This window comes from Lithobates pipiens, unplaced genomic scaffold, assembly GCF_037356315.1.
Source record: "Lithobates pipiens isolate NorthernLeopardFrog02 unplaced genomic scaffold, aLitPip1_a1.2 Scaffold_22, whole genome shotgun sequence".
In the NCBI taxonomy this organism is placed as follows: Eukaryota; Metazoa; Chordata; class Amphibia; order Anura; family Ranidae; genus Lithobates; species Lithobates pipiens.
Window position 1 is genome coordinate 345,815,556 of NW_027507784.1, and position 19,147 is coordinate 345,834,702.

At 40.3% G+C, this 19,147-nt stretch overlaps 1 protein-coding gene across 1 annotated transcript in view; it reads right to left on the bottom strand.

Annotated features, from left to right (window-relative positions):
* The window catches only part of ADCY5 (adenylate cyclase 5), a 289,522-nt gene that overhangs the window by 37,025 nt on the left and 233,350 nt on the right, over positions 1 to 19,147 (bottom strand). The window contains 3 exon segments of the mRNA XM_077449730.1: positions 2,876 to 2,963; positions 5,155 to 5,252; positions 11,072 to 11,216. Coding sequence (XP_077305856.1) covers positions 2,876 to 2,963; positions 5,155 to 5,252; positions 11,072 to 11,216 — 331 coding nt within the window.

A 19,147-nucleotide genomic window follows, 5' to 3' on the forward strand; every position in this document is an offset into this window, starting at 1 on the left:
TATACAGAGACTACACTGTACAGGGACTAAACTATAAGGGGACTTTACTGTAATATATGGGGACTATACAATATACTGTACGGGGACTATACTGTACTATATGAGTACTATACTGTTTTATACAGGGACTATACTGTTCTATACGGGGACACTACTATACTATAATATAGAGGAACTATACTGTACTATACTCTACAGTGACTAACTATATTGTTCTATACAGGGATTATACTATAGTGTATGGGGACAATACTGAACCATACGGGGACTATACTATACGGGAACTATACTGAACTATACGGGGACACTACTATACTATAATGTATGGGGACTATACTGAACTATGAGGGGACTATACTATACTGTACAAGGACTATACTATATAGGAACTATACTGTACTATGTTGGGACTATGCTGTACCGTGATTATATTGTTCTATACAGGGACTATACTATAGTGTATGGGGACTATACTATACAGGAACTATACTTTACCATATGGGGACTATACTATATTGTACGGGAACCATACTGTACTATACAATTAATATACTATTATTATACTATGCAGGAACTATACAGTACTAGGCGGGGACTATACGTACTGTACAAGCAGTATACTGTACTATACGGGGACTATACTGTACAGGGATTAAAGCATATGGGACTAAGCTGTACTATACTATATGGAAAATATATTATATGAGGACTATACTATACTTATATAGGGACTATACTGTACTATACATAGACTATATTATACTTATATAGGGACTATACTGTACAGGGACTATACCATACTTATATAGGGACTATACTGAACAGGGACTATATTATACTTATATAGGGACTATACTGTACAGGGACTATATTATACTTATATAGGGACTATACTGTACTATACAGGGACTATACTATATTTATATAGGGACTATACTGTACATGGACTATACCATACTTATATAGGGACTATACTATACTTATATAGGGATTATACTGTACTGTATAGGGACAATACTGTACTGTACAGGGACAATACTATACATATATAGGGACTATACTGTACAGGGACTATACTATAAATATATAGGGACTATACTGTACTGTATAGGGAAAAAATACTGTACAGGGACTATACTATACATATATAGGGACTATACCATACTTATATAGGGACTATATTATTCTTATATAGGGACTATACTGTACAGGGACTATATTATACAGGGACTATACTGTACTATACAGGGACTATACTATATTTATATAGGGACTATAACATACTTATATAGGGACTATACTTATATAGGGATTATACTGTACTGTATAGGGACAATACTGTACTGTACAGGGACAATACTATACATATATATGGACTATACTGTACAGGGAATATACTATACATATATAGGGACTATACTGTACTGTATAGGGAAAAAATACTGTACAGGGACTATACTATACATATATAGGGACTATACTGTACAGGGACTATATTATACAGGGACTATACTGTACTATACAGGGACTATACTATATTTATATAGGGACTATACTGTACATGGACTATACCATACTTATATAGGGACTATACTTATATAGGGATTATACTGTACAGGGACAATACTGTACTGTACAGGGACAATACTATACATATATAGGGACTATACTATACATATATAGGGACTATACTGTACTGTATAGGGAAAAATAATGTACAGGGACTATACTATACATATATAGGGACTATACTGTACAGGGACTATACCATACTTATATAGGGACTATACTGTACAGGGACTATACTATACTTATATAGGGACTATACTGTACAGGGACTATACCATACTTACATAGGGACTATACCATACTTATATAGGAACTATACTGTACTGGGACTATACCATACATATATAGGGATTATACTGTACTGGAACTATACCATACTTATATAGGGACTATACTGTACTGTACAGGGACTAGTATAGTAACAATAATCCTCATTATAAGAAGAAGTCTCCTTTGTAAACATCTCATCCCATCTGGGACCATCGAGGGGGGGGGGGGGATTTGTACCCCGAGGCGGCTCATCATGTTTCCTCACATTATGCACAGATCCTCCAGCTGACCGTCCGCAGAGGAGAAAATCATTATTAATCGGCGTCTCGCTGTGCGCTGCCCGCTTATTGGGTAATAGATCTCAATAATTGACGCCTGCCCTCAGACAGATGGATGGCGCCTCAACAAAACAATATCAAATGACCCGAGAGATAAACAGAGAACACAAGAAGAGGAAATCTCTTCATCAGGAAGAACAGCAGCGGATTGGGAAGACTGCCAAGCTGCAGCAGCTGGAAGACGTAGAGAAGGGCAGCAGAGAGAATGTGACGGCCATTCTCTGAGAATTGGAACTCTAACACAGATAATGCCAGCAGGTGACTTTTTCTTCTGACCTCCTGATTCAATTTTACTCCTATATCATAAAACGCCAACACGTTTCGGGGGTTTAAAGGCCTTCATCAGGGCTGAATGCTGCAGAACAAAGTGTGTGCAGAACGGATAACACTGGAAGAATCCTGGCGGGGGGCGGGGGGGTTTCGGCATCTGGTTACCCAACATCTGGAGCGATCCTACCAATTACCTCTCAGGATCCCCCCCATATAGTACAGTACCAGCCCCAACCAGGGGGGAGGGACCATTTGTACCCCCGAAATGCGTTGGCTTTGTATGATGTAAGAGTCTGAATAGAGTTGAGCCTGGACTTTATATGTTCTGTTTTTGACTCTTTCCTTCTTGCACACCAAGCAATAAAGACCTGACGGAGGAGGGGGGTGACCCGGGAACCGGCCGCCATGTGTCACCCCCCGGGACTCACCTTTATACAGGAATAGATGAGGGAGACGCCGAGCACCATGAAGAGCACCAGGAAACACGCCGAATAAAAGCCCAACATGAACGCCGAGCTGCAGAGAGAAACAATATTCATGGAAAGGATTCTACATTTATCATTTTATTTTTTACAAAACAATTCTTGTATTTTTGTGTCTTCATTTAAATTGTCAGCTCCTCTGTACAGAGACTGATGTGACTGTGGGGGGGAGGGTACATTAGAGTGTAAGCTCCTCTGTACAGAGACTGATGTGACTGTGGGGGGAGGGGACATTAGAGTGTAAGCTCCTCTGTACAGAGACTGATGTGACTGTGGGGGGAGGGGACATTAGAGTGTAAGCTCCTCTGTACAGAGACTGATGTGACTGTGGGGGGAGGGGACATTAGAGTGTAAGCTCCTCTGTACAGAGACTGATGTGACTGTGGGGGGGAGGGTACATTAGAGTGTAAGCTCCTCTGTACAGAGACTGATGTGACTGTGGGGGGAGGGGACATTAGAGTGTAAGCTCCTCTGTACAGAGACTGATGTGACTGTGGGGGGAGGGGACATTAGAGTGTAAGCTCCTCTGTACAGAGACTGATGTGACTGTGGGGGGAGGGGACATTAGAGTGTAAGCTCCTCTGTACAGAGACTGATGTGACTGTGGGGGGGAGGGTACATTAGAGTGTAAGCTCCTCTGTACAGAGACTGATGTGACTGTGGGGGGAGGGGACATTAGAGTGTAAGCTCCTCTGTACAGAGACTGATGTGACTGTGGGGGGAGGGGACATTAGAGTGTAAGCTCCTCTGTACAGAGACTGATGTGACTGTGGGGGGAGGGGACATTAGAGTGTAAGCTCCTCTGTACAGAGACTGATGTGACTGTGGGGGGGAGGGGACATTAGAGTGTAAGCTCCTCTGTACAGAGACTGATGTGACTGTGGGGGAGGGGACATTAGAGTGTAAGCTCCTCTGTACAGAGACTGATGTGACTGTGGGGGAGGGGACATTAGAGTGTAAGCTCCTCTGGTACAGAGACTGATGTGACTGTGGGGGGAGGGGACATTAGAGTGTAAGCTCCTCTGTACAGAGACTGATGTGACTGTGGGGGAGGGGACATTAGAGTGTAAGCTCCTCTGTACAGAGACTGATGTGACTGTGGGGGGGAGGGGACATTAGAGTGTAAGCTCCTCTGTACAGAGACTGATGTGACTGTGGGGGGAGGGGACATTAGAGTGTAAGCTCCTCTGTACAGAGACTGATGTGACTGTGGCGGAGGGGACATTAGAGTGTAAGCTCCTCTGGTACAGAAACTAATATGACTGTGGGGGAGGGGACATTAGAGTGTAAGCTCCTCTGTACAGAGACTGATGTGACTGTGGGGGAGAGGACATTAGAGTGTAAGCTCCTCTGGTACAGAGACTGATGTGACTGTGAGGGAGGGGACATTAGAGTGTAAGCTCCTCTGGTGCAGAGACAGATGTGACTGGGGGGGAGGGGACATTAGAGTGTAAGCTCCTCTGTACAGAGACTGATGTGACTGTGGGGGAGGGGACATTAGAGTGTAAGCTCCTCTGTACAGAGACTGATGTGACTGTGGGGGAGGGGACATTAGAGTGTAAGTTCCTCTGTACAGAGACTGATGTGACTGTGGGGGGGAGGGGACATTAGAGTGTAAGCTCCTCTGTACAGAGACTGATGTGACTGTGGGGGAGGGGACATTAGAGTGTAAGCTCCTCTGTACAGAGACTGATGTGACTGTGGGGGAGGGGACATTAGAGTGTAAGTTCCTCTGTACAGAGACTGATGTGACTGTGGGGGGGAGGGGACATTAGAGTGTAAGCTCCTCTGTACAGAGACTGATGTGACTGTGGGGGAGGGGACATTAGAGTGTAAGCTCCTCTGTACAGAGACTGATGTGACTGGGGGGGAGGGGGCATTAGAGTGTAAGCTCCTCTGTACAGAGACTGATGTGCCTGTGGGGGGAGGGGACATTAGAGTGTAAGCTCCTCTGTACAGAGACTGATGTGACTGTGGGGGGGAGGGGACATTAGAGTGTAAGCTCCTCTGTACAGAGACTGATGTGACTGTGGGGGGAGGGGACATTAGAGTGTAAGCTCCTCAGTACAGAGACTGATGTGACTGTGGGGGGAGGGGACATTAGAGTGTAAGCTCCTCTGGTACAGTGACTGGCTCAGTGGTCTTTGTACAGCACTGCGGTATATGTCAGAGCTATAAGCGTTGTGAACATTTCTCATTGGATAACAATATGAAGTGACACTCACTGTGGTACGATGGTGATCTGTACAAAACAGATGAAGAGGAAGACGATGAATGCGCAGGCCACATAGGCCCCGAATCGATCATCCACTTGCTTGGAGTACTGCCAATAGACACACAGAAATAGAGTGAAAGCTGTGCGGTTACCTCCACCCCCTCCCCCCCCTTTATTCCGTACACAAGGAGGAGCTCATTGGTTGATAGGTGATGTTACTCATTGTACACAACTACACAAGTCATATCTGTACATTGCTGGATTTGGAAAAACTTACAAGTTTGCTGCACAGAGAACAAAGCTGTGTCTGCGGAATGCAATGATCCCACCGCGACCCTTCCATCGCTGGTCCCGGCCCGCCGCTCTTCTCCACTGTGTGCGGAAAAGAGCCGAACCCCCTTCCAATAATCCCATTGTGGCATTAAATCAATTCCTACCTGTACAGTCCACCTGGGCATGACTGACGCGTTTTTATATTACGTCTGACCTCACAAACGCGCTTCTGGAAGATTGGTCAAACATTCCCATAGACACATCTCCTAAACCTTGTGGACGGCCTTCCCAGAAGAGTTGAAGCTTTTATAGCTGCAAAGGGCGGAGCCAACTCAATATTGAACCCTCCGGACTAAGACGAGGAGGCCAATAAAGTTCATGTGCGTGTAAAGGCAGGCGTCCCAATACTTTTGACAATATTATATATATATATATACACACACGCAATTTGCGGTTTGCAAGTGGTTTACCGAAGTTATGGTTGAAGCTACCAGCCATAACCCCGTGTTGTTGTTTTTTCGGATCCGGCGGATGACTTTCTCATGAAAAGCGGGTTGAGTGGCTCATTAGCCGCTGGAACACTTTCAGAAGCAGGGGGGAGGGGCAGGGGGAGGGGCAGGGGGAGGGGCGCCCCTCCATTCCTGCCACTTGCTGCTGTTTCTCAGGGTTTACCGCTCTTAACAGAGTGCCCAAGAAACGGTCCGACGCTGGGGCCATTTCTGATCATCTCTATGGCCCTGGAGGAGCCAGAGCGACATCGTGACGTCACTTCCTGTCCAGGGTGGAAGTAACCTTTTTTTTTTTTTTTTTGATCTTTTGCTTTTAAAAAGGTAGAGGAGAGGTTTGGGGTCTTTTTGACCCCAGATCTCTCCATAAAGGAGGACCTGTCGTCCCTTATTTCTATCATAAGAGATGTTTAAATTCCTTGTAATAGGAAAAAAAATGAAAGAGGCAGTGTTAAAATAAACAAATAAAAAATGAAAGGGGCAGCGTAAAAATAAATAAATAAGAAATAAAAAATGAAAGGGACAGTGTAAAAATAAATAAATAAATAAGAAATATAAAATGAAAGGGACAGTGTAAAAATAAATAAATAAAAAATGAAAGGGACAGTGTAAAAATAAAAAAATAAAAAATAAAAGGGACAGTGTAAAAATAAATAAATAAAAAATGAAAGGGACAGTGTAAAAATAAATAAATAAAAAATGAAAGGGACAGTGTAAAAATAAATAAGAAAAAAATAAATAAAGGGACAGTGTAAAAATAAATAAATAAAAAATGAAAGGGACAGTGTAAAAATAAATAAATAAATAAAAAATGAAAGGGACAGTGTAAAATTAAATAAATAATAAATAAAAATGAAAGGGACAGTGTAAAAATAAATAAATAATAAATAAAAAATGAAAGGGACAGTGTAAAAATAAATAAATAAAACATAAAAAGGGACAGTGTAAAAATAAATAAATAATACATAAAAAGGGACAGTGTAAAAATAAATAAGAATTAAAAAAATGAAAGGGACAGTGTAAAAATAAATAAATAAATAAGAAAAAAAATTAAAGCACTCCCATCCCTCCATGCTTGCATGCAGAAGTGAACACATATAAAAATGAAAGGGACAATGTAAAAATAAATAAGAAAAAATAAATAAAGGGACAGTGTAAAAATAAATAAATAATAAATAAAAATGAATGAGACAGGGTAAACATAAATAAATAATAAATAAAAAAAATTAAAGGGACAGTGTAAAAATAAATAAATAAATAAGAAAAAAAAAATGAAAGCACCCCCATTCCTCCATGCTTGCATGCAGAAGTGAACACATATAAAAATGAAAGGGACAATGTAAAAATAAATAAGAAAAAATAAATAAAGGGACAGTGTAAAAATAAATAAATAATAAATAAAAATGAATGAGACAGGGTAAACATAAATAAATAATAAATAAAAAAAATTAAAGGGACAGTGTAAAAATAAATAAATAAATAAGAAAAAAAAATGAAAGCACCCCCATTCCTCCATGCTTGCATGCAGAAGCGAACACATATAAAAATGAAAGGGACAGTGTAAAAATAAATAAGTAAATAATAAAAAAAAATTTAAGGAACAGTGTAAAAAGAAATACTAAATAAAAAATTAAAGGAACAGTGTAAAAATAAATAAATAAATAAATAAGAAAAAATAAATAAAGGGGCAGTGTAAAAAGAAATAAGAAATAAAAAATGAAAGGGACAGTGTAAAAATAAATAAATAAATAAAATTAAGGCACCCCCATCCCTCCATTTTTGCATGCAGAAGCGAACACATATGTAAATTGTGCACACATCGGAATAAAAGTGAATAAAAGTGATAGTAAAAAATTTAACAGACAGTGTAACAATAAAAAAACAGATTAATGCTCATGTGCAGAAGCGAACGTATATGTAAACGGTGTTTGCACCACACATGTGAGGTATCGCCACGCACATTAGTGCGAGAGCAATAATTCTCGTGCTAGATCTCCTCTGTAACTCTAAACTGGTAACCTGTAAAAAAAAAAAAATTTAAAGCGTCGTCTATGGAGATTTTTAAGTATCGTAGTTTGTCACCATTCCGCGAGCGTGCGCAATTTTAAAGCGTGACATGTTGGGTATCTATTTACTTGGCATAACGTCATATTTTATATTAAAAAATAATTGGGTATATATTGTGTTTTTTCTTTTTAATTTATTAAAGTGTATTTTTCCCCAAAAAATTGCGCTTGAAAAACCACTGCGCAAACACAGTGCGTCCTAATTTTCTTTTTTACTTCCTTAAAAATAAAAAAGATATGTATATAATGTTTGGGGGTTATAAGTAATTTTTGTAGCCAAAAATACGGATTTAAACTTGGTAAAAAAAAGGGCAGGTGGGAAAGTGGGTGTGAGCGTAATGGCGGTGAAATGCACGTGAGGAGCACGGGAGGACAGCGTGTCCGTGTAGCAGGAATTGGTTCATGTCACTATTGGATCCATTCAGTAGAATATTGTCTCGGGGACGCGGTGTTCCGTCACGCTGGATTCCGTCCAGAGAACATTTTGTAAGAGGTCGTTGCATTCCATGGACACAGCTGTGGCTGCATTTTTTTTTTGTTTTTTTCCCTCTTTCCAACAAAATTTGCCAGCAGGTGAAAACATTTCTTTCATGGGACACATTACATTCGATGATTTTTATGCTGCGGCCCTCCAGATGTTTGCGGAACTACAAGTCCCATCAGGCCTCGGCCTTTGGGAGTCATGTTTGTAACTGTTCAGCCATGCAATGCCTCATGGGATTTGTAGTTCTGCAAAACTGCTGGATTGGCAGGGGCTGAGCGCCCATGATTTAGGCCAGGGGGGGTCTCAAACAGGCGACCCTCTGGCGGGTGAGAAACTACAAGTCCCATGAGGCATTGCAAGGCTGAACAGTTACCAGCCTGACTCCCACAGGCAGAGGAATGATGGGAGTTGTAGTTTCACATAAGATGGAGGGCCGCCAGTTTGAGACCCCTGATTGGGCAAAACACACAATTCACGCATATGATACAAAGTAATTGCTACTTCAGTTATGTTACCAATTCATATTTACAAAACAAAGTCCACATTACGAAGAGCTTATTTTCTATTGGTTGTGAGCACGTTCTATGATCCAGACTCCCCATTTAATAAGCCCCCCCCCCCCAGGGCCGGGACAAGGGGTGGGCACTGCAGTATCATTTGACATGGGGGGCACCTTGAAGAGATTGGGGGGAGGGGTGTCAGGGAGTAAGAATTTTTCTAGGAGGGGAAATTTGGGGAGGTGTGCTAGGAGTGGTAATTTGGGGGAGATTTGTGTTGAAAGGGGGGATGGGGGGGGGAGTGGATTTGTGCTGGGGGGGGATTTGTGCTAAGAGGGCAAAAAATTATTATTATACACGATTTATATAGCGCCAACAGTTCACGCAGCACTTTACAATGTATGTGGGGGGGGGGGGGGGGCAACACAATTACAGTACAATACAAAAGGTACAGGAGGGCCCGGCTCGTAGAGCTTACATTCTAATGGGAGGGGGTGGTGGTACAAAAGGTAATAGATGCAGAGAATGATTTGATGGGGGGGGGGGGGGGCTCGGGGACAGTTAGGTGGGTGTAGGATAGGCTTCCCTGATTAAATGAGTGTAACTCCTAAAGGTGGACAGGGTAGGGGCTGATCAGACAGACTGGGGCAGGGAGTTCCAGAGGAAGGGAGAGGCTCTGGAGAAGTCTTGAAGGTGAACATGAGAGGAGGGGACAAGGAAGCTAGAGAGCAGGAGGTCCTGAGAGGGGCGGAGGGGACGATTTGGGCGATATCTGCAGATGAGGTTGGTGATGTAGATGGGGGTGATGTTGTGGATGGTTTTGTATGTTATGGTTAGAATTTTGAATTTTACACGGTGGGGGAGGGGAAGCCAGTGAAGGGATTGGCAGAGAGGGGCGGCAGTCACGGATCGATTAGTGAGGTGTATTAGTCTAGCAGCAGCATTCATTCAAAAAATTTTTTTTGGGGGGGGGGGGGGGGGAGTTTGGGAGGATTTGGAGTGGGGGGGGGGGATTTGTGCTTGTAGTGGAAAATTGGAGGAAGGAGGGGAATTTGTGCTTGGAGGGGAAAATTGGAGGGAGGGGGACTTGCACTAAGAGGGTAGGATTTGGAGTGGAGGGGGATTTGTGCTCGGAGGGGAAAATTGGAGGGAGGGGGATTTGCATGGGGGGGGGGATTTGTGCTTGGAGGGGAAAATTGGAGGGAGGGGGATTTGCACTAGGAGGGGAGGATTTGGAGTGAGGGTGATTTGTGCTCGAAGGGGAAGTTTGGGAGGATTTGGAGTGGGGGGATTTGTGCTTGGAGGGGAAGTTTGGGAAGATTTGGAGGGGGGGGGGGATGTGCTCGTAGTGGAAAATTGGAGGAGGGAGGGGAATTTGCACTAGGAGGTGAGGATTTGGAGTGGGGGGGATTTGTGCTTGGAGGCCAAAATCGAGGGAGGGGGATTTGCACTAGGAGCGGAGGATGTGGAGTGGGGGGGATTTGTGCTTAGAGGGGAAAATTGGAGGGAGGGGGATTTGCACTAGGAGGGGAGGATGTGGGGTGGGGGGGATTTGTGCTTAGAGGGGAAAATTGGAGGTGGGGGAATTTGCACTAGGAGGGGAGGATTTGGAGTGGGGGGGGGAGATTTGTGCTTGTAGGGGAAAATTGGAGGGAGGGGGATTTGCACTAGGAGGGGAGGATTTGGAGTGGGGGGGGATTTGTGCTTAGAGGGGAAAATTGGAGGGAGGGGGATTTGCACTAGGAGGGGAGGATGTGGAGTGAGGGGGGGGGGGGGGGTTGTGCTTAGAGGGGAAAATTGGAGGTAGGGGGATTTGCACTAGGAGGGGGGGATTTGGAGTGAGGGGGGGATTGTGCTTTGTGGGGAAGTTTTTTTTTGAGGTGGGGGATTTGTGGCAGGATGGGGGACTTTAGGAGGCGGCGGGTTTGTATTGGGAGGAAGGGGGGATTTATGCTGAGGGGGGAGCATGCAGTTTTATTTTCTTATTTTTACTGACACATAATCATACATCTTTGGGGGGAGGCGCAATTTGCCACATTCGCCCTGGGCTCTAGATAAGCTTGCCCCGGCACTGCCCCTCCCCCAGGGGGGCACTCATTACCTTCTTCTCCAGGTCGGGTTCGCGGAAGGTCAGCAGAATTTTCCGCACGTGCTCTGAACGCAGACGGTCGATACTTCGCGCGTCGATCGCCCGGCCCAGAAACTCGTCTACTTCGTCCTCGGGGTTCATGTTCTCCTGAATGTTCCTGCTGGTGGGAGGGAGGACAGCGTGTGGACGGATTATATCGTCTCCATACAATCAGATCCGCGTCTCTCTACCATCGTCTCCAGAGATTTATCAGATACAACAAATAATAACATTTTTCCCCCCCGTAAATCCCCCGACTTTACATACATGAAAAATTCACAATTCCATTATCTGGAAGTGGAAATCCTTGGGGATAGATGGAGGCGGGGGAGGAACGTTTCTATCGAATTCTCATGTCTCATATTCTCAAGTGGGAATAAAAAATTCTGAAGTCAATTTATTGTCTCCAGAGGAATACCGATCGATCGGCTGACCGGGATTTCATATGAAGTCTAATCTGTTTCCTGGTTCCTCCTTCAACCTTTTTATTTTCCTTTTATTCTTTTATTTTAGACCCAGTGATGTCATCACCGGGTCTCACCGCTTCTCTATGCAATGCAGGCAGATCATGGCGGGTGGGAGGGGCCTGTGCAGCGCTTCCTGAAGACGTCGCCCGGTGTTGTGGCAGATAGTGTCCTGCCATCATATAGTGTCCGCCCCGTTCTGCGCATGCAGAAGAAGCTTTGGAAAATCTCCGAAGATGAACGGCGCCTGCGCCGTGAGTGGAGGTGGTAGCCCCACCATCCAAGCGGACATAGGGTTGGGAAAATGAGAGGGCCCCTTCGCGGGCGAGCTTCGCTCACCACACTTCGGGCTCGGCCTCGCTGCACTCGGCTCTTTTATATTCCTACTCTATGTCCACTTGGATGGTGGGGCTAGAACCTGGACTCACGGCGCAGGCGCCGTTCATCCGCGGCTATTTTCGGAATCTGTGTGTGCTGTGTACTGACTTGCTGACTTGCTGCAGCTTCTAAGCTCACAGTGTGCAGTGATATCTGAGGAAGCCGTTTCAGTGCAGGAGAGGAGCCGCTACACAATATATTTTTATTTACATATTATTAATTTTTATTTTTATTATTATATAAGACAGTAAAATGATTCTTTAACATTTCTTTTTTAATGTGTTTGTAATTGGTGAATAATACAATAGTTATTATTATTAATAATTTTATAAAAGTTATTATTATTGATTATTATTATGCAGTGAAATAACCATGCAAGATATTTATATATATGTGTATATTTTTTTTTCTTTATTCTTATATACTTTTTTTTTTATTATTCATTTATAAGACACATAAAATGATGATTTAATATTCTTATTAATATTTTTGTAATTAGTGAATGGTATTAATAATAGTTATTATTATTATAATTATTATTAATAATTTTATCAAAGTTATTATTATTATTAATTATTATTATGCAGTGAAATCAGAAGAAGCCATTTCAGTGCAGGAAATAATAGCATATACCAGGAGAGGAGCCGGTATAACCTTGCAAGATATTTATATATCTTTGTATATTTTTATTAATATATAAAAAAAGTATTTATTTTTTATTAGTTTATAAGACAGTAAAATAATGATTTCATATTCTTATTAATATTTTGGTAATTAGTGAATGATATTAATAAATTATTATAATTATTATTAATCATTTTATAAAAGTTATTATCATTATTATTATTATTATGCAGTGAAATCAGAGGAAGACGTTTCAGTCCAGGAAATAATAGCATATACCAGGAGAGGAGCTTGTATAAAAATGCTTGATATTTATATATATATATATATATATATATTTGTATATTTTTATTCCTATATATATTTTTTAATTTTTTTATTAGTATATAAGACAGTAAAATTATGCTTTAATATTCTTATTAATATTTTTGTAATTAGTAAATGATATTAATAATAGTTAATAATAATTATTATAATTATTATTAATATTTTATAAAAGTTATTATCATTATTAATATTATTATGCAGTGAAATCAGAAGAAGCTGTTTCAGTCCAGGAAATAACAACATATGCCAGGAGAGGAGCTGGTATAACCGTGCAAGATATTTATATATATTTGTATATTTTTATTCATATATAAAAAAAAGTATTAATTTTTTTATTAGTTTATAAGACAGTAAAATGATGATTTAATATTCTTATTAATATTTTTGTAATTAGTGAATATTAATAATAGTTATTATTATAAATATTATTAATAATTTTATAAAAGTTATTATCATTATTAATATTATTATTATGCAGTGAAATCTAAGGAAGCCATTTCAGTCCAGGAAATAATAGCATATACCAGGAGAGGAGCTTGTATAACCATGCAAGATATTTATATATATTTGTATATTTTTATTCATTTATCTTTTTTTTTTTTGTATTAGTTTATAAGACAGGAAAATGATGCTTTAATATTCTTATTAATACTTTTGGAATTAGTCAATAACAACAATAATAAGTTATTATATTAAAAATATAATTTTATACAAAATTATTATTAATATAAAAATAATTAACATTATTATTGATATTATTTTTTATAAAAATGACTATTTTCATACAACATCATTTTAATAAAATATTTTAATTGCAATTATTGGTTTTATTATTATAAAAATATAATTTTTATAAAAGTTATTATTATTATTATAAAAATGACTATTTTTATTTAAAAAATATATATTATTTTAATAAAATATTTTAAAGGTTATCATCATTTTTATTATTATTATTATAAAAAATATTAATATAATTAAAATATTATATTATTATTTCATGATTGACAGAACTGAAATCCAATGAATGAAACTGGTGGACCAGAGACAGCCAGGCTAGTCCTAGATGATGCTGGGCATCCTCCTCAGCCAGGAAATCAGTGTCCCATCATTGGCGTCAGTGAGAGGAATAGTGCCCCATCATTGGTGTCAGTGGGAGGAATAGTGCCCCATCATTGGTGTCAGTGGGAGGAATAGTGCCCCATCATTGGTGTCAGTGGGAGGAATAGTGCCCCATCATTGGTGTCAGTGGGAGGAATAGTGCCCCATCATTGGTGTCAGTGGGAGGATAGTGTCCCATCATTGGTGTCAGTGGGAGGAATAGTGCCCCATCATTGGTGTCAGTGGGAGGAATAGTGCCCCATCATTGGTGTCAGTGGGAGGAATAGTGCCCCATCATTGGTATCAGTGGGAGGAATAGTGACCCATCATTGGTGTCAGTGGAAGGAATAGTGTCCCATCATTGGTGTCAGTGGGAGGAATAGTGCCCCATCATTGGTATCAGTGGGAGGAATAGTGACCCATCATTGGTGTCAGTAGGAGGATAGTGCCCCATCATTGGTGTCAGTGGGAGGATAGTGTCCCATCATTGGTGTCAGTGGGAGGAATAGTGCCCCATCATTGGTGTCAGTGGGAGGAATAGTGTCCCATCATTGGTGTCAGTGGGAGGAATAGTGCCCCATCATTGGTGTCAGTGGGAGGAATAGTGCCCCATCATTGGTGTCAGTGGGAGGATAGTGCCCCATCATTGGTGTCAGTGGGAGGAATAGTGCCCCATCATTGGTGTCAGTGGGAGGAATAGTGCCCCATCATTGGTGTCAGTGGGAGGAATAGTGCCCCATCATTGGTGTCAGTGGGAGGAATAGTGCCCCATCATTGGTGTCAGTGGGAGGAATAGTGCCCCATCATTGGTGTCAGTGGGAGGAATAGTGCCCCATCATTGGTGTCAGTGGGAGGAATAGTGCCCCATCATTGGTGTCAGTGGGAGGATAGTGCCCCATCATTGGTGTCAGTGGGAGGATAGTGCCCCATCATTGGTGTCAGTGGGAGGATAGTGCCTCAGCATTGGTGTCAGTGGGAGGAATAGTGCCCCATCATTGGTGTCAGTGGGAGGAATAGTGCCCCATCATTGGTGTCAGTGGGAGGATAGTGCCCCATCATTGGTGTCAGTGGGAGGATAGTGCCCCATCATTGGTGTCAGTGGGAGGATAGTGCCTCAGCATTGGTGTCAGTGGGAGGATAGTGCCCCATCATTGGTGTCAGTGGGAGGATAGTGCCTCAGCATTGGTGTCAGTGGGGGGAATAGTTCCCCACCATTGGTGTCAGTGGGAGGAATAGTGCCCCATCATTGGTGTCAGTGGGAGGATAGTGCCCCATCATTGGTGTCAGTGGGAGGAATAGTGCCCCATCATTGGTGTCAGTGGGAGGATAGTGCCCCATCATTGGTGTCAGTGGGAGGATAGTGCCCCTGCTATAGAACAGTCAGATCATGTGGGATGAGAGAAGCCATAACAATGATTTGGACAATCTCGGCCGATCAAACATTCAGAATTGATCTGGATATTGGGAATGATAGATTTGGGATTTAGTTCCATTTGAAGTCACTTGGAGTGTATACTTTGTATACTTTGTATACTTTGTATACTTTGAGTCACAAAAGTCTTTCTAATGTAAAATGTGGGGAACATTCGGCGGCTCTCGGCTCGGACTCCAGGAAATGTTCATCTTCATTATCTTCATGTCGGAGATATCGGTGGGAATTCTGCACTGAGCGTTGGGGGGGGGGATGGGAAAGGGTTAAGAGACGTTTGTTGGGAGTGATGAAGTGGTAGATTTCCCGGGTCCCGGCGGATCGCCGACGTTTCTCCCAATATGGGCTCAGATGCAGATGGATAATTTTTACCCGTGAGAAAATCTGAGAGGGGGAGGGGGGGGGGGCATTTCCAGCATCTGAACACAGACAACATCCATCCCATGAACCTCCCTGTGTGCAAAACCGGCCGACTCCTGGGGGGGAAGGGACGGTGCCAGCCCCATCTGGGGGAGGGGGTCTGAGGGTCACCGGCACTGACAAGGTTAATGCAACAGGAAATGAACTTTTCTCTAAAAAAAAAAGTTTAAAGCTCAACTGTTTTTATTAAAAAGTGGAAACGAGTTCGGCGCCCCTCCACACCAACGTGTTTAAGTTGCATTGATGCATACAAGACAAAACGCGTTATGAAATGCGTTGCATTAAAGCCGCCAAGTCATTGTAAATGGGCTGCCAACACACCACACTGAATGCAAAAAGATGCAAGTAAACAACCAGTGGTGGCCCGTAATGCGGGGTGCCGCCCCCCTAATCCATGCGTCCGGCCCCCTAATCCATGCGTCCGGCCCCCTAATCCATGCATCCGGCCCCCTAATCAATGCGTCCGGCCCCCTAATCAATGTGTCCGGCCCCCTAATCAATGTGTCTGGCCCCCTAAACTTCATGCAGGGCACCAGACGCATGGATTCCAATGGGGATTTTTTTTTTTTTTACAAGCACATGATAAGAGCCTGAGGCTCTAACTGGCTTAAAAAAAGGGCGGGCTCGGGGCGCGGAGCACTGTGCCCCCGAACCCACGCAGTTGTGTGACAATAGCACATTTTAATATTCGCTATTATCACACTGATTCTCCTCCCCGCCAATCACGAAGAGGGGTCCTTTAGACCCGTCACCCAATTGGCCGAGAGGAGAAGCAATCCTATTGGCCACCGAGGAGAAGGAAGGGAGGGAGGGAGGGAGGAGACGCAGGGGCCCTGAAGCACCAGGAGGAGGAGACGCCGCCCGGAGGAAGCGCTGCCCGCGACCTAGATGGGGCAAGTGCGGGGCTGGGGATTGTTTGCCGCCACCCCCCCAAAAAAAAATATACCACCAGCCGCAACTGTAACAGCTTATTATTATATATCCACTGTACAATGCATGGGGGGGGGGGAGGGGCATTCACAATGAATGGCACCACAGCACACCACACATCGAGTAGACATGTGCAGAGCAAAGAAAATTTGTTTCTTTTCGATACGTTATTTACATAAATCCGTTTAGTTACATTTGTTTCTTTCATTTTCGGAATTTCGTTTTGTTTATTCGTTATCAAATTTTTCTAATTCGGATCGATTTGAAAACTTTACAAATCAATTTAGAATAGTTTTCGAATTCGAGAAAAGTTTTGAAATTCAAATTTTTTTTTTTTTTTTTAATACGAAAAGTTTTTCGAATTTCCAAAGGGAATAAAATGAAATAGAAAATAAAGAAATAGTATAGAAAAAAAAATAGAATAGAAAAAAAAGGAATATAAAAGAATATAATATAATAGAGTAAAAGAGAACAAAATAGTATAGAAAATAAAATAACAATAGAATGCAAAAGAAAGATTATAACCATCTTCTGAAATTCGAATAGAATAGAAAATAGAATTAGAAAACAATAGAATAGAATAGAATAGAATAGAATAGAAATAATATAACCATTTTCCAAAATTCAAATAGAATAAATTCAAATTTAGAGAAACAGAATAAATTCGAATACAAAAGAATAGAGTAGAGTACAATAGAAAATAACACAATAGTATATAAAAAAACAATAGAATAGAATGAATAGAACCATATTCCTATTCTAATCTATTCTTTTCTATTCTATTTGAATTTTGGGAAATTGTTATATTGTATTCTAATCTATTCTATCATATTGTTTTTTTTAAATATATTATATTTTTGTATTTGTTTATTCTATTCTATTCTTTTAACTTCTATTATATTCTTTTATCTTCTATTCTATTCTTTTCTATGCAAGTTCAAATTTATTTCATTGGCAATTTAAATTTCAGAAGATGGTTATATTCTATGTTATTCTATTCTATTTGTTGCTATTATATTCTAGTCTATTCTGCTCTTTTATTTTATAATTTATTTCGTTCTGTTTAATTCTATTCTATTCTTTTATTTTCCGTTATATACTTTTCTAGTCTATTTTTTTTCCTATTCTATTCCTTTATTTTCTATTCTATTTTATTCTCTTTGGAAATTGGAAAACCGCTCGAATTCGAAAAGTGTTCGAAAACTATTTGAATTCGAAAATTTCATTTGAATTTTTTCCCCCCCGTTATATTCTATGTTATTCTATTCCATTTGTTGCTATTATATTCTAGTCTATTCTGCTCTTTTATTTTCCAATTTATTTCATTCTGTTTTATTCTATTCTATTCTTTTATTTTCCGTTATATTTTTTTCTAGTCGTCTATTTTTTTTTCCTATTCTATTCCTTTATTTTCTATTCTATTTTATTCTCTTTGGAAATTGGAAAACCGCTTGAATTCGAAAAGTATTCGAAAACTATTTGAATTCGAAAATTTCATCTGAATTTCCCCCCCCCCCGTTATATTCTATGTTATTCTATTCTATTTGTTGCTATTATATTCTAGTCTATTCTGCTCTTTTATTTTCCAATTTATTTAGTTCTGTTTTATTCTATTCTTTTATTTTCCGTTATATACTTTTCTAGTCTATTTTTTTCCTATTCTATTCCTTTATTTTCTATTCTATTTTATTCTCTTTGGAAATTGGAAAACCGCTCGAATTCGAAAAGTGTTCGAAAACGATTTGAATTTGAAAATTTCATCTGAATTTCCTCCCCCCCGTTATATTCTATGTTATTCTATTCTATTTGTTGCTATTATATTCTAGTCTATTCTGCCCTTTTATTTTCCAATTTATTTTGTTCTGTTTTATTCTATTCTATTCTTTTATTTTCCGTTATATTTTTTTCTAGTCGTCTATTTTTTTTTCCTATTCTATTCCTTTATTTTCTATTCTATTTTATTCTCTTTGGAAATTGGAAAACCACTCGAATTCGAAAAGTATTCGAAAACTATTTAAATTAGAAAATTTCATCTGAATTTCCCCCCCCCGTTATATTCTATGTTATTCTATTCTATTTGTTGCTTTTATATTCTAGTCTATTCTGCCCTTTTATTTTCCAATTTATTTCGTTCTGTTTTATTCAATTTTATTCTTTTATTTTCCGTTATATTCTTTTCTAGTCGTCTATTTTTTTTTCCTATTCTATTCCTTTATTTTCTATTCTATTTTATTCTGTTTGGAAATTGGAAAACCGCTCGAATTCGAAAAGTATTCGAAAACGATTTGAATTCGAAAATTTTGTCTGAATTTCCCCCCCCCCCCCCCCCCGTTATTTCGATTTGTTTAAATCCGATACTATTCGATACTATTCAAT